This window comes from Gymnoscopelus braueri (assembly GCF_963280865.1).
Source record: "Gymnoscopelus braueri genome assembly, chromosome: 3".
Taxonomy (NCBI): Eukaryota; Metazoa; Chordata; class Actinopteri; order Myctophiformes; family Myctophidae; genus Gymnoscopelus; species Gymnoscopelus braueri.
In genome coordinates, this window is record NC_137612.1 from 36,993,525 (window position 1) to 37,008,364 (window position 14,840).

The 14,840-nt window shown below is 41.3% G+C and overlaps 1 protein-coding gene across 1 annotated transcript in view; it reads left to right on the top strand.

The window, feature by feature from the left end:
- The window catches only part of nxph4 (neurexophilin 4), a 51,502-nt gene extending 36,863 nt beyond the window's left edge, over positions 1-14,639 (top strand). The window contains exon 2 of the mRNA XM_080424398.1: positions 13,249-14,639. Coding sequence (XP_080280524.1) covers positions 13,249-14,046 — 798 coding nt within the window. The 3' untranslated portion in view covers positions 14,047-14,639. The remainder of the gene's footprint in view (positions 1-13,248) is intronic.
- The last annotated feature ends 201 nt before the right edge of the window (positions 14,640-14,840 follow it).

Below are 14,840 nucleotides of genomic sequence, written 5' to 3' on the forward strand. Positions count from 1 at the left end.
TATGTTATTATTGTAATTGTATTGCCCCGGATTGACACTATAGCTGTGCTGCCCATTTGTATTGTGGTTATCCTCTTTCTGTCAGTAGTAAGAGGGAGACAACGGACATAACATTTACAGATCAGGTCATATAAGGTCATATAATCTACAATCTAGATAATCTGTAAAAGGATAATCTGTAAAAGATTAGATAAAAACATGGAATTCTATATTTGTATTTGTATTTTTTTCATAAGCAGCTTATTCAGTTTTCTGTGTCATACACCAGTGGTTCTCAAGGTGGGGTCCGGGGTCCTTGAGAGGGTTCCAGGGCAGGGAGTCCCCAGCCAAATGTGTTAATACAGCATCACAATCATTTTAACCACTTTATCCATTTATACATTGGCACAATGTATAAAACATTTTCAGATGGAGGTCCGCGGCCAAATAAATATGGGGGTCCTTGATGAGTTTGAGAACCACTTTGATTGATTGATTGAATACTTTATTGGTCAAAAAATGTAAACAGCACGGAGGCACAGTACAGTAAAACATTCAGGCTAAAAGGATAACACAAAAAAAGTCCTGGGGACTCGTTTCCATTGTGGTCCATTGTATTCAATTAATCAACAGAGCATAGAATATTAACACTGTATAACACCATGCTCGACATAAAAGCCTAACAGATACGAATGGGATTTCAATTTATCTCACAACAAAATATATACTTGAGAATTATAATAATAAAAATGTAATAAATAAAACAAAAACAGGGACAGCATTTTCTTAACCACTTACCACATACAGTACCTCTCTGTTGGTTCAATCAGAAACACTCACGTCAAAGTAGATTTAACCATTCTTTGCAACAAATGGAATACAGTTAAGCTTGGCGTTAAAGCTCTGCTCTTGGGAGATATTCCCTGAATTTAGTCGAAGCAGCCTGCTAAGCATATATTCAGGGAATGTTAAGCAAATCCCCCATAGGGATACAATGTCAACAATAAGCAGTACATTGACATATTAGTTTGAATTAGCAGATATACATGATAATCACAAGTATTTGAGCTTATGGACTCTAAACAAAGCAGATATATATGATAATCACAAGTATTATGCCAGACTCTAATCAAAAGGTGGAGGCTGGGTTGGAGGAGGAGCTAGCAGAATGCATTGGTCAGTAACCAAGAAAGACCCAGTGAATCCGTATTTAAAGGAACCCCTTGCTAATGCGTGAGTTGTGATCGGAGTATGAATGTGTGATGTAATATGACCAGCAGCGCTGTGAATGGGTAATAGAAAGCTGATGTTCAACATGTGTCCTGCATGAACTAACGCTATGCTTCATTTGTGAGCTTGTTTTGGACAAATTTGCCCAAAATAGGGACGCCAGGGTTAAATCTGGTTAACATATATTTTTTATAAATTGTTAAATTGTGATATTCTCAAACAAATATGAAACATATCAGACAGTCTACATTTCCCAAAAGGAAATGCATGTATTTAATTCTGACCAGAAGCAGGTATAAAACATAATCCCCCTCCGCTGATGAAATAAATAAATGACCAGAGATGGGATATCAAAAGAAGAGGCATGGATTCCCCCTCATCTCCCCAGCAAATCGAACCTTGACGATAACCTGAGTGAAATGTAGACACAACATGTGGGCACCAACCCCTCCAAATTAATGACCAAGGCCATCATCTTTCCACTGAGAGTAAACAAGGCAAACTAGTAAAACAAAGCACCATGTTAAACCTCAACAGCTGTATATTCTAATTACATTGTATATGTAAAGCCCAACTAGGGACAAGAGAGGAACATTAGCAATAGCTATAAAAATCTGTTCTCGGTCCGGGATCTACGTTAAACTGCTTTGTCCCTATCAAATAAAGTTCAAATAAAAGCAGAAGTAATACAACACAAGCACACAAGTGTTTGAAGATCCTGTTGACCCCTTGTACATGCTAGCTGAAGGGAAGAATCTAATCCTGGCAATGTGTCAGTATCCTAACTACCCTACAAATCTTTCAAGACATATCCTGCAATATACAATAGATTTTGTATTTATTTCTTTGACCAAATGGGTTCACAGATTGCCCTGTAGCTTATTTTTCGTGAATTCACTCTTATGTTTTTACAAACGAAGACCATATACAGACTGCAAACACAGACACTACAACATTGGCTAGATAGATGCTGGTGCAGTGATGCCAAATGTGTCGTAATTAAAAGCGTTCAGAAGTTCATTCACATATAGTACATCAATACGTCGGTCCAAGTACTTACTCATAGACTGCTGTTTCAACGGGCAGGCTGATTGTTCCCTTATATACCTTCTGTTGCTCCAATACCTTAGTATTGGATGGACTGGCTCCAGAACATATTGACTCCCTATACTTCACTCTTAGCCCGAGTGCCACAGTGTTTTCTCACAGTAGCAGTGGGTTTTTCTCAGACCTGTCACTTGTCTATTGACCTCTCTCTCTCTCTCTCTCTCTCTCTCTCTCTCTCTCTCTCTCTCATCTCTCTCTCTCTCTCTCTCTCTCTCTCTCTCATCTCTCTCTCTCTCTCTCTCACACACACACACACACACACACACACACACACACACACACACACACACACACACACACACACACACTCACACAGCCTTTGTATCTCTATGGGCGACACTCAGCCAAAAACCTATGTAGCGAGGGTAGAGATACTGTTTCTGGCTGCATCACATGGATTCACGTGGATAGTCATAGTGCCTGACTCTGCATCGGAGGCAACTGGGATTGGGGAAACTTTGCCTACCTTGCATCCATTCCACATTACTGCACTATATGTTTTTTTTATTTACAAACAATCACTCCTGAGGGGGTGGGGTGGGTCTGACAGTGCCAATGCATGACTAAAGTGGGATGTGATCAGTTTAAGAACCGCTGGTTTATAAACAACATTAGGAAACAAGCCCAAATAAGCAACTGCACTTTAGAAACAAGCCCAAAAAACCCGCAACCCGCAACTACTAATATTTACAAGCGACTTTACAGAAAAACTAGCCCAAAGTCGCTTATAATAAGCGGACATGGCAACACTCGATGTGATGCCAAAAGTGGCAGTGCTGTACAGTCCTTCACAAACTCATAGTGTTTGCTGCAAAACAAGCAGCGTAGACAGACAGGGACATACTGTATATATATGCACGACCAGATATTCTGTATCACCACGTATACATTTCTCCTATAAGATCACTGTTGAGCTCACTATGTGGTTCTAGAAGAGATAGCCACTGTACCACCATACTGCATGGCATGTTTTTCTTTCTAATAGTAGCCTGTTTCTCTAACCAGCCTTATGTATACTTCATCGTACAACAAATAGTGGAAATATCCTATCTAGAAGCGCACAGCGCATTGCATTGTAGATCTGCTAAGATTTTTGAAGATTTGCCCAAATGGATGTCAGAGTTAATGTAGTTGAAGGGAATTGAAGGGACATTTTATGAGTAGTTAAAAAATAATAATTATAATAATAATTTTAACAATATACAGTACAGTAATAGAGCATCCATAGCCTCTACTGTCCAACAGAAACATTGTCTTAAATCAAATCAGTATTCCCACCTCACATCCTCAACCAGGATTTTCTGTATTTCCCTTCCTGTAAAATCTTAGTAGCATCTGTAATATTTGCAATATTGTCTGCATATTATTACACTTAAGCCAGTACACAGTAAACAGTATCTTCATAAATCCTCTGATGAAGGCAGCACTGCCATCATTTTCATTTCTGTTTTTGTCTTCTTTTCTTTTCTTTCTTGTTTGTTTTACTTTTCTTTCTTTCTTTTACAATTCTTTCTTTCTTTCTTTCTTTCTTTCTTTCTTTCTCTGTTTTCTTTACTCAATCCTTGACGGTAAACCACCAAAAGACAGTTTAATATTACAGTGTATACAGCTCATATGGACTAGAATAGTGATATTTGTCTTTTTCCCCCTTTTTTTTCTCCAACAATATATTTATTGATTTTTTTCTACATTACATTACATTACAGAAAAGAAAATGGGCAATTACATTAAATATTACTAGACAATCACACAAATAACAACAACAAAAGGACCACACTCACTCACACACACACACACACACACACACACACACACACACACACACAATGACAATAACAACAGCATCGGCACTTCTCCTCTCCAGGTTCTTCCATTAAATGGGACAGATTACTATTTTTTATATATTGTATAAAACGACCCCACACCTCCTGAAACAACTCTAGTTTGTTCTTAAGAATATACATACTTCTTTTCCAGAGGTAGACATAAAGACAGTTCCTTGAACCGCTGTGCAATGCTTGGTTTGTCCGGCCTCTTCCAGGTTAATGCTATTACTATTTTAGCTTGTAAAGGACAGATATCTATAAACATTCAGTCCAACTGAGCCAAGCAGAAATAATTTAGGTTCTGGTACACTGTTAATTAACAAGATCCTCTGTATTTCCTGCCCAACCTCCTGCCCAACCTCCCTTCAAAACTCCTCCAATCTTGGACATGACCATAGGCAGTGGAACAATGTACCTCTATCTTCACCGCATCTGGTGCATAAGTCCAGAATATTGTTATTAAACGTATTAAGTTTCACTGGTCACTGGTGTGATGTACACTCGCATAAGCCAATTGTATTGTAGAAGTTTCAGACGTGTATTCCCGGTCTGGGATTGAGCTTCTTTACAAGCCGTACACCATTGTTCCACTGTTAGATGCTCCTGTAGGTCTGCTCTCCAGGCGTTAAGCTTATATTCAGAGGACTCCGGAGAAAATGATTTTAACAGATCATAACAGTCTGATATTATGCCCCTTCCAAATGGGTTTTTAACCAAAACTTTCTCCAACCCAGACATGGGAGGGGCCAGCATGGAATGAGGGGCCAGCATGGATTGATCCTGCAGCTCCAATAATTGTCTTTTTATTCCAAAGGCTAAGTAAAACACTTTAACCCACAACCAAGCACAATTATTTTTAACATTCAGACTCTTCACCAAAAAAGGATTTCAGGGAGTTGAGCTGCCCCTCTTGAAACAATATTGTAGATATTACCTCTCAAAAGAAAAAGAAAAGAAACCCTGATTATTCTCTATGGGTTGAAGTGATTCTCTCTCGCCTTTTCTTTTTCTTTTTCACTTATTGCCCTCATAATCTCTGTGTGTGTCGTATATATATTGTCTCTTTACCTCTCTTCTGTCTTCAAACTTTCCCTTCATATTGTCTTACCAGACCTCTTTGCCTTTCCCTTTGCTCATTCTCTTATTCTTCCCTCTTACTGTGTTATCTGTCTGGGCTCCATTTCCTTGCTCCGTGATACTCCCTGACTCAGTAGCTTTCATTTTCATGATAATCCAACAACACCACTGGACTGCGAAATCACTTCTACTGCCTTTTCTCCTCACCACCCCCCCCCCCCCTCGCTGTTTCCCCCTCCCTCCCTATTGGTTTATCTTTTCTCCTTGGGGCTTTATTTTGCTCTCTGTAATTAAATGTCATTTTCAGCTCTCTGGTTTTTTTTTGGGGGGGGGGGACTCTTTTTCCCCCATCTGATCATTGTCAAAATAGAAAAGGGTCGCGCGTGTGTGTGTGTGTGTGTGTGTGTGTGTGTGTGTGTGTGTGTGTGTGTGTGTGTGTGTGTGTGTGTGTGTGTGTGTGTGTGTGTGTGTGTGTGTGTGTGTGTGTGTGTGTGTGTGCCTGTGCATGTGTATGAGATGCACTATGTCTTGGCATAGGTTAAGCATGGTTAAAACCCACAACCACTGAGTCAAGGAGTTAACATGGTTAGTTACAGTACATTATCTTTGTCCTAGTTTCCTTATTAATGGATTCTATAATAAATTCATAAATTCAAGTCATAAGATGCCGGTGGTTCGTGGTGATTGAGTAGCCAAGTAAAGTGCAGCAGTGAAGTGATGTGATTTACATTAAAATAAAGAAACAAGACAATTAAATTCAATTATTATAGTGCCAAACCACAAGTTGTCTCAAGACACATACAGTACTGTAGGCCTACATATAGAGCAGAGACCCTGAGCAAGCAATGGTTGTGACAGTCTAATAACGGCATGGCTCCCATGTTTTCTTTCTGCATCAATTTGTTCTGCACTTTGCATGATTTGATTTGTAGCGAGGCCAGTGAACTTTTTCATTTCAAGGACCCCAGTTTGATATGCATTGATTAGGCCACGGGACCCCCATTTTTCTTTTAAATGTTTTTATCTCTTGGACCCCAATCTACACTGTTTATCTCAGAGAGTCTACAAATGTGTTCATCTTGGACCCCTGGTGGTCCCCGGACCGGATGTTGAGAAACAGTGTTGAAGGCAAATACAAAATAAAGGAACATGCATCCGCTTTTACTATTTATTCTGGCTTATCGATGATGTCATAATGATGGTGTTAGTCATCTCCATATTTGGGCACAGTTTCAGCCTGATCTGAGTCCCATTGACTTAGAATAAAAATAAAATAAACTGCAATTTGCACGATTAGCTGAGGACAAACATACACACAGACACAGACACACACTGACAGAAACAGTCACACTATGTCATATTTCATTGTAAACAGTAAAAATAAAAATAAAAATGTAAAACACAAAAATAGCCGATCTTCAAGCTACAAGAACAACGCGTCACCATGCAGCCCGTTGTGACGCCTTGTAGAGCAGCTTTTATGCAGGGCTCAAGTAAATACACATATCCCCCAGGACCATCACTTACACGTGCACAGCCATTCACACCCACATGACGCACAGAGATAAAAACCCACTTGAAGGCTCTTGAGCCTGCTTTTAAAAATAGGTCAGAGTTAGGCCACATCTCAGGTCCTGCGGGCTTTTTCAATCACTTGGATCATAGCAGACTGTCCTATCCTTACAAAGACCAATCGTTGTCCACGAGAAGCCATAATATCCTGCAAAAGTGCCCTTGAGCAAGATATTGCTCATTTTTACGCTGCTCTGGTTAAGAATCAGATAATGGCATTCATGAAATGAGGAGGCTTCCATCTGTGTGACAGCTCATAGACTGTGACTCATGTCTCTCTATCTGTGCGACATTCATGTCATTTCATATTTCACTTTGAAGTTCAGTGCCACGGTGAAATAACATTCTTCTACAGTAGACATTTTTCTACTATTTTCTGTCGCCATTTAACTACCCATGCACGCCTTGGGAAGATGGACAAAATGTGTGCTGTTTACTACCTGCAGAAACGGATCAGGCATCATTTTAGATAAATAGTGACTTCAAAGTAAACCCGGGTGTTGTTTTTCTCAGCTTCACAACCTCTTTTCTTGTGCCTCTGATGGAATAAAAATAGCTTAATACAAAAAGCACTCGTTTCTACTGATTGCCTCAAAAGAAAATCTGACATCTGTTAAGACAGAAAGATTAGAAAATTATATGGAGAAGGCTGCTGTGTGAGATGCATTTCTCGCTCACACAGAAAACAGTAGGCACTATCAGATACTGTAGCTTGTATAGAGGCAAAGCAGTGGGAGGGGAAATGTCCATTTGACTCCTCTTCGTGACAGCGAATCAATGCAGCCGAGGGCACAGATAGAAATGAATTGATTGTCACCAATAAAACTCCAATTAAACAAACGAACAAGCCTGGAAGAGAGAGGCCTCCCCCGTGACAAGCAGCTCTCATCTTCTCATCAGTCCTCGGGGGAGGATGGAGGGTTTTTGGAGGGATGGGGGGAGTGGGGGGGTGTTGGTGTTAGGCGTGGGCCAGAGAGCGAGGTCCATTTCCTCTGAACACACTCTCTAGGAGGAGGAGGAAGTTATGGATGAATGTGAAGAGTGGGCATGCTACAGATGGAGAATCAGATACCCATTAGATTAGAGAGAGAGAGAGGGAGAGAGAATGCCATTGATCCAAAAGCATTCCTAACGATGTAACGAGATCTTAATTATGGTGGCATCTGACCTATCAGGATTCTAGTCAATTCTAGGGCGCACTTGACTTGGTTTCATTTGATTTAGCTTTAGCTTGAAGCCCCTCACCAATATTCCTACCTTTCTGTCTTTTTCTATTTATGTACGTGTCTCTCCTTTTTGCTCTCTCTCTCTCTCTCTCTCTCTCTCTCTCTCTCTCTCTCTCTCTCTCTCTCTCTCTCTCTCTCTCTCTCTCTCTCTCTCTCTCTCTCTCTCTCTCTCTCTCTCTCTCTCTCTCTCCCATTGCCTCTCTCTCTCTGCTGGCAGCTGCGGTACGTTCACTCACAGTGCATTCACTGTATTTCATTCTTGTATGCACTTCTGTATATGTTCTAGTCCTCCACCCACCTAAACAGCGGTTAAGGATGCTTTATGCTCTTACAGGCCATCAAATGAAGTTAAAGATGAATAATGCTCCCCATCCCCAGAGAACGCACGCACATGCTCTCCCGACTCTCTTCCCTTCTCATCTCAGTTCTTTGCTAATAACATTTTCCTCAGTATCTCCTTCTATCTCATATGCTCCCTAATTCAATTGTTCTTTTTCCCTGCTATTGAGTTCCCGCATCATACATATGTATTCAGAGGTTCACAGGAATCCCACTCCATCTTCACGTGCGATTTTCAGCATTGCTCTCATGGATGCAAACACATTGCTAAATGGAGGAATGCACTAATGTCATATTGTGAAACACGTGCCACGTTTATTGTGGAATGCCAAAAACATGTATCACTTCAATTGAATTTTCACTGAGCTTTTGGTTTATGGATCCTTGTCTAGTGGTATAGAGTTAAACCTTATTACTCTTGTTTATCTTTATTATGGGAGACAACATCTCCATATTAAGAACCCTTTTTTAAAACGTTTTGTAGAGCCCGCCGATGCCAGATTTTTGGATCCGATGCCGATCCCGATTTTGAAGAGTCCTAAATCACAGCAGAGATGACCGATATTTTGTGTGTGTGTGTGTTTGAAAAATGTTATGTTTCTATTTGAAATTGTTAACTCATAAGCAAACAAATAAAAAAATAACACTAAAACCTTTTGATTACGTAGATATTGAACTTAAATACAGTATTTAAAAAAAACGATTAACTTGAATTATTCAATGAACAAGCAAAAATACACATAAACTGAACTTTTGTTTATTTAACCACTTGAGCCCTATTCTAACTTTTTCAAACATAGACGGTCTACAAGCGCACAATGCATGACCGTCAGTATAGAGACATTAGGTTGGAGTAGTTACAAATCAGGACACATCGGTTGCATAACTGCAGATACTGATGTCAAATAAGTCAAACAATGGACGATAGATCGGCCAGACCGGTATATCGGATGAGCTCTATAGACGGATTTCTTGTTTACTAACATTGAGACTGCACGCTCAGGTGCCTGTTTCATGTAATCTATTCCCAACAGATCCCCAAACCTGTTGTTTTGGGGAGCACTAGTTTCAGTTCATTCATTTTTACATTTTTACACATGAGGCTGTAACCACTTTTACATTGCATCTAATGAGAGGTGGGGTTCTTTTGGCCCCGACTTGCGCGCGCATACTGGTTCTTATCAGTGTGAGTCTGGAAATGCGTCTATACCCTTTTGTCTTATTATTTACTCAGATTGAACAAAGTGGTTAATGGGAGATAGGACACAAGCCTTGAACAGCCCAGTGGTTGTTGGAGAATAGAGTGTAGCTGTAATTTACTACCAGGCAAATATGATCTATAATTATAGTGTTTTTCCAGCGGCAGCAGCATCCCAGAGGTTAAAGAACAGAGCGTGTGATTACCAGTGAGATGGTTTAAATCCACAGATCAGCAATAACATTTAATTTGGGAGTAAAACTTGGTGACTGGAGAGCTGCTTTGGTCCCGTAAGGGCTGTTAAAGTGGCTTTAAACAAGCTATTTAACCCACAAGCACAGCTCCTGTGGAGTTCCTCAATGCTTGTGTTGTTCAGTGTGTGTGTGTGTGTGTGTGTGTGTGTGTGTGTGTGTGTGTGTGTGTGTGTGTGTGTGTGTGTGTGTGTGTGTGTGTGTGTGTGTGTGTGTGTGTGTGTGTGTGTGTGTGTGCGTGCGTGCGTGCGTGCGTGCGTGCGTGCGTGCGTGCGTGCGTGCGTGCGTGCGTGCGTGCGTGCGTGCGTGCGTGCGTGCGTGCGTGCGTGCGTGCGTGCGTGCGCGCATATGTGTGTGTGTGTGTTTACTTGTGTGTGTGTGATTGATTGTTTGTTTGTTTGTTTCTTTGATTAATTGATTCAGTGATTGATTGATTGATTGATTGACTGATTTATATTTTTTATTGACATAAATGCATATACAAGAACATACAATTGTATACAGTATACCTGCCAAAAGTATAAAACACAAAAAAGCTTGAGAGCTTATTTCCATTGCGGTCCTTTGAGTGCAAATGTGTGTGTAAGCTGAGTCCAGCTATGTTTATGTGTGTGTGTGTGTGTGTGTGTGTGTGTGTGTGTGTGTGTGTGTGTGTGCGTGTGCGTGTGCGTGTGTGTGTGTGTCACTAACCCACCATGATGTAAACGTTTTGGTCATGGACACATGATGTAATAAAAGGCAGACGGAGTGGACTGACTGAGCCTGTGTTTTTCACATTGTCAATTTTTCATTGGTTACTTCTGCCTGATGTGACCTTATAGCAACATCTGCTCGTTTGCAAAAAAAAAGAAGTCTATAGCTTAATATGGATTTCATGTCAACAGAAAATATTTGATATGTATTCTAACAATTCCACACCCTTTTCAAAGGATTTCCTGTCAAGAGAAAAAAATATTTGATATTTATGCTAATAGAAAAGTCCATCCATTTATTGGTTTCCGTTGACATTTTATTACTTTCATACCACAGGAAAAAAAGTAGCTCTCTGACCAAAGTAATCTCTCTCCATTCTATTGATGTATGCTGGTAAAGTTGCTGATTCTGTATAGTTCACGCACGCACTCACACGCACATACGCACATACTGTACACACAGCGTACACCACCTTCACAGAGAGCTAGTACCACCCTAACCCCTGATCCTAACATGAGATCCTGTATTTTGAGGATTACATCGCTGATAAAGCTGACCTCGGGGGTTAGGGTGATGATGATGATGATGATGATGATTGCAGTGATGATGCTAACCAATTATGTTGATGATTCTTGTTTAAGCTGTGAGCCCCCATGAGCTAGCGAGCTGACAGCGCTCATTGTGGCATCGCAGTATCCTGACAGATGGCAACACATGGAGCTTGCTGACAGCTCCGCTGATAGCGCAGAATGCCACCATCTTGCATGTAGGGGCCTATGTCTCTTGCTTGCGTATATTCCAGTTATATTATCAACACACTTATTATACGCTGTCAGCTACCTGCCTGCAAGTCCACTCACACTGCCAATATAAAATGGTAGAAGAAGCAGCAGCTTCTGTACTCATAATTCTTTACTTGAGTAAAGGTAGAAATAGCACGTAGAAATACTACAAGTCAAAGTCCTGCATTCAAAATGCTTTAGTAAAAGTGCAAAAGCATTGGCATCAAAATATACTTAAAGTACTCATTATGCAGAATGTCTCATTTATACAAGAATGTCCCATTTCACAAAACAGCAGATCTAAAATGACGCATTGTGAGCTTGTAGATCGGCGAACAACCCAAGTATAAAATAGCTTAAGTGGCTAATGTATGTTTTGTAATAATAATAATCCAAAATCTGCAAAGTAACTAGTGACTAAAGTTTTGAAATAATTGTAGTGCAGTAAACAGTACAATATTTGCCTCTGAGTTGTGGTGGAGCAGCAGAAGTACAAGAAAATTGGAAATACTCAAGTAAAGTAAAAGTACAGTACTTGAGTAAATGTACTTGGTTACCTTCCACCACTGCCGATATACAAGGTACCTCCTGCAAGGCTGCTGAACAGTAAAATCCTCATTCATTGACATCTCAGAGCATGAATATTGACCCGTAAGGATTTTACTGTGTGCACAGGACCTGATCACAAGGCCTGTTAGAAATCCTCATTGAGTCATTATCCAGTCATTGGTCATTTATCAGCGTCTTTCATTCTCTTTTCTTTTTTGTCATTCATTTCACAGACGTCAACAGACTTCCAGTTATTTTCACCTAGATCAATCCGCCCAGAGATCAGCGCTGTGGGCGCGTTAATGAATGACCAACAGAAATAGATACATTAATTGAATGACTGAATACGTTAGGCGATGTATTGAGCGCTGCACGGCTGCCTCGACAAATAGCAACACACAGTTGTTATTGGGTTCAGTGATTGATGGTGGACGAGTGGGGCTTTGGCATAAAACTGTCTGTTCCACAGCGATGGTTTAGAATTAGGGGAGACAGAAACTGTTCTTGCATGACTAGACGGCGAGCGCGGGGCCTGATCTTTTTTCTCTTTTTTGGTTTTCCAGAGGTTTTGTTTGTGCTTGTTTGTTGGTTTGTTTATCTGTTTAGACAACCGTTTAAAACTCCCTCCTCTGGTGTTTATTCAAGGGAAGCATTATGTAACATTCATGAAGAACAGTTTGCCATTGTCCCCCGGCTCCGAATGACAGTTTGGAGCTACAAGTGCGTGTGCGAGTGGGCGCGTACTGTACATCAGCGGAAAATCATCATTGAAAATCTTGAAAGTGTTGGCGGCCCACCCATATGACCGTGTGTGTGTGTGTGTGTGTGTGTGTGTGTGTGTGTGTGTGTGTGTGTGTGTGTGTGTGTGTGTGTGTGTGTGTGTGTGTGTGTGTGTGTGTGTGTGTGTGTGTGTGTGTGTGTGTGTGTGTGTGTGTGTTTTAATTTCAAATGAACGTACTGTACAATACTGTACATCTGGTAGATTGCAACTTGTACTCAACAGTTTTCCTCAACAGTGTAAAAAAGCGATAAGATAAATAGTCAGCCATCATCACCCGTATCTTAAGACAATATACCGTATATATCTTGAGAAAAAACACAGTGCTATAAGAACCGCTGGAATATAAACGTGACTTTCACTTGTACTTGACAGCTCAGGTGCTCCTAATTCTTCTGTAAAGAGGTGATTGTCCCTGTGTTTAGAGTTATTGATGATATTTATTATGGATTCATATTACAGATACATCAAATTACACAACATTATGGTGGAACAACGCTATGGGCTGTACTTTAGATTTAGGATACGATTTGACAATAATTTGTGTATAATTTACTTTTAATGAGCCGCTGTCTGAATGACTTTTAATGACAAATTCTCACATTTCCCCCCCCATCCTCTCTCTTCTCTGTCTGCTTCAGGTCCAAGGGCTGGATAAGAAGGACCTGCCAGGGGGGTCGGTGATGAAGACCCTCCCGTATGGAGTGGCCGGAGGTGCGGCGGGAGGGCCGACGGGCGGCGTGGTCAAGCCTCCGTACCAGACCCGCATCTTCTCCACCTCCATCGACCACCAGACCCCCATCAAGTCCAAGCCGCCCACCTACAGCTTCCTGAACCCCTACGACTGGGCCAGGAACCAGTCGCTGCTGCTGGACCAGACAGGCTACCGGTCCAAGCGCAAGCCCTCGCTGAAGACGTCCATGAAGACCAAGAAGATCTTCGGCTGGGGAGACTTCTACTTCAACGTCAAGACCATGAAGTTCAGCCTGCTGGTGACGGGGAAGATCGTCGACCACATCAACGGGACTTTCACGGTGTACTTCCGCCACAACTCGTCCAGCCTGGGCAACGTGTCGGTCAGCATCGTGCCACCCACCAAGGTGGTGGAGTTCCAGGTGCGGCAGCTGCACTTCCACACCCAGCCGGAGGTGCAGCTCCAGCAGACCCACCAGACCACGCTCGACCCCAAGGAGGTAAAGACCTTCAACTGCCGCGTGGAGTACGAGAAGACCAACCGGTCCAAGAAGCCCAAGCCCTGCCTGTACGACCCGTCGCAGACCTGCTTCACGGAGCACACCCAGTCCCACGCTGCCTGGCTGTGTGCCAAGCCCTTCAAGGTCATCTGCATATTCATCTCTTTCTTCAGTATCGACTACAAGCTGGTTCAGAAAGTGTGTCCGGACTACAACTTCCAGAGTGAACACCCGTACCTCGGATGAGGAAGCGAGGCTGAACCGATGAGGAATCTAATCCAATGGGGAATCTAGAAAAGGGGACGATGATGATGATATAGTGATGGTGATGATGATGTTACTATTATGATGATATTGACAGGGACAGTCTTCTGTCCGCTCTCGACTGCTGTTGAGCTGCGGATTTAAAAATCTAATATAATCAGCATTATGAATGGTTAGGAAATGGTTACATTTTCTGACATTCTTTTCAAAACTTTGTATTTGTTCACTTGTTTTTTTCTGTAAATAATGTACACAGACTCTGCACAACTATTGCTTTTAGACATTGGTTTCTCAGTGTTATTACTTTCTGTCTGTTGGAGTTCTGTTGGGATTTAAAAAAAGCTGGAAACAAGTAAATCTGGTATTTCAGTATGCCCTCCGACTACAAAGCAAACCTCTGAAATAGCTGTGCTATGCCATTGCTGTATGGCAGACATTAATGTTCTGGTAGACTGACTGTTAATCATTCCCTCAGCTCTACATTTCAAAAGAGAGTTATATGTATGAGAAATGCTATGCTGGATATGCATACAATATAATGTATGACAAAGCACATTAAAATCTCTTTAACTGTTTGTCTGTCTTTCACTTGTTGTGATGTCTTGGCTGCAGGAGGAAGAATTGGTCAGAGAGGTAGAAACCTTGTATGTTACTTTTCAGGAAATGGGGGAATGGATCCAATGTTGTTATTATTCAGTCACAAGCTCTTGTTAATACTTTTCATTGGTTATATTATATGGGTTATATTTACAAAACCCACAGATACACTTAACCAC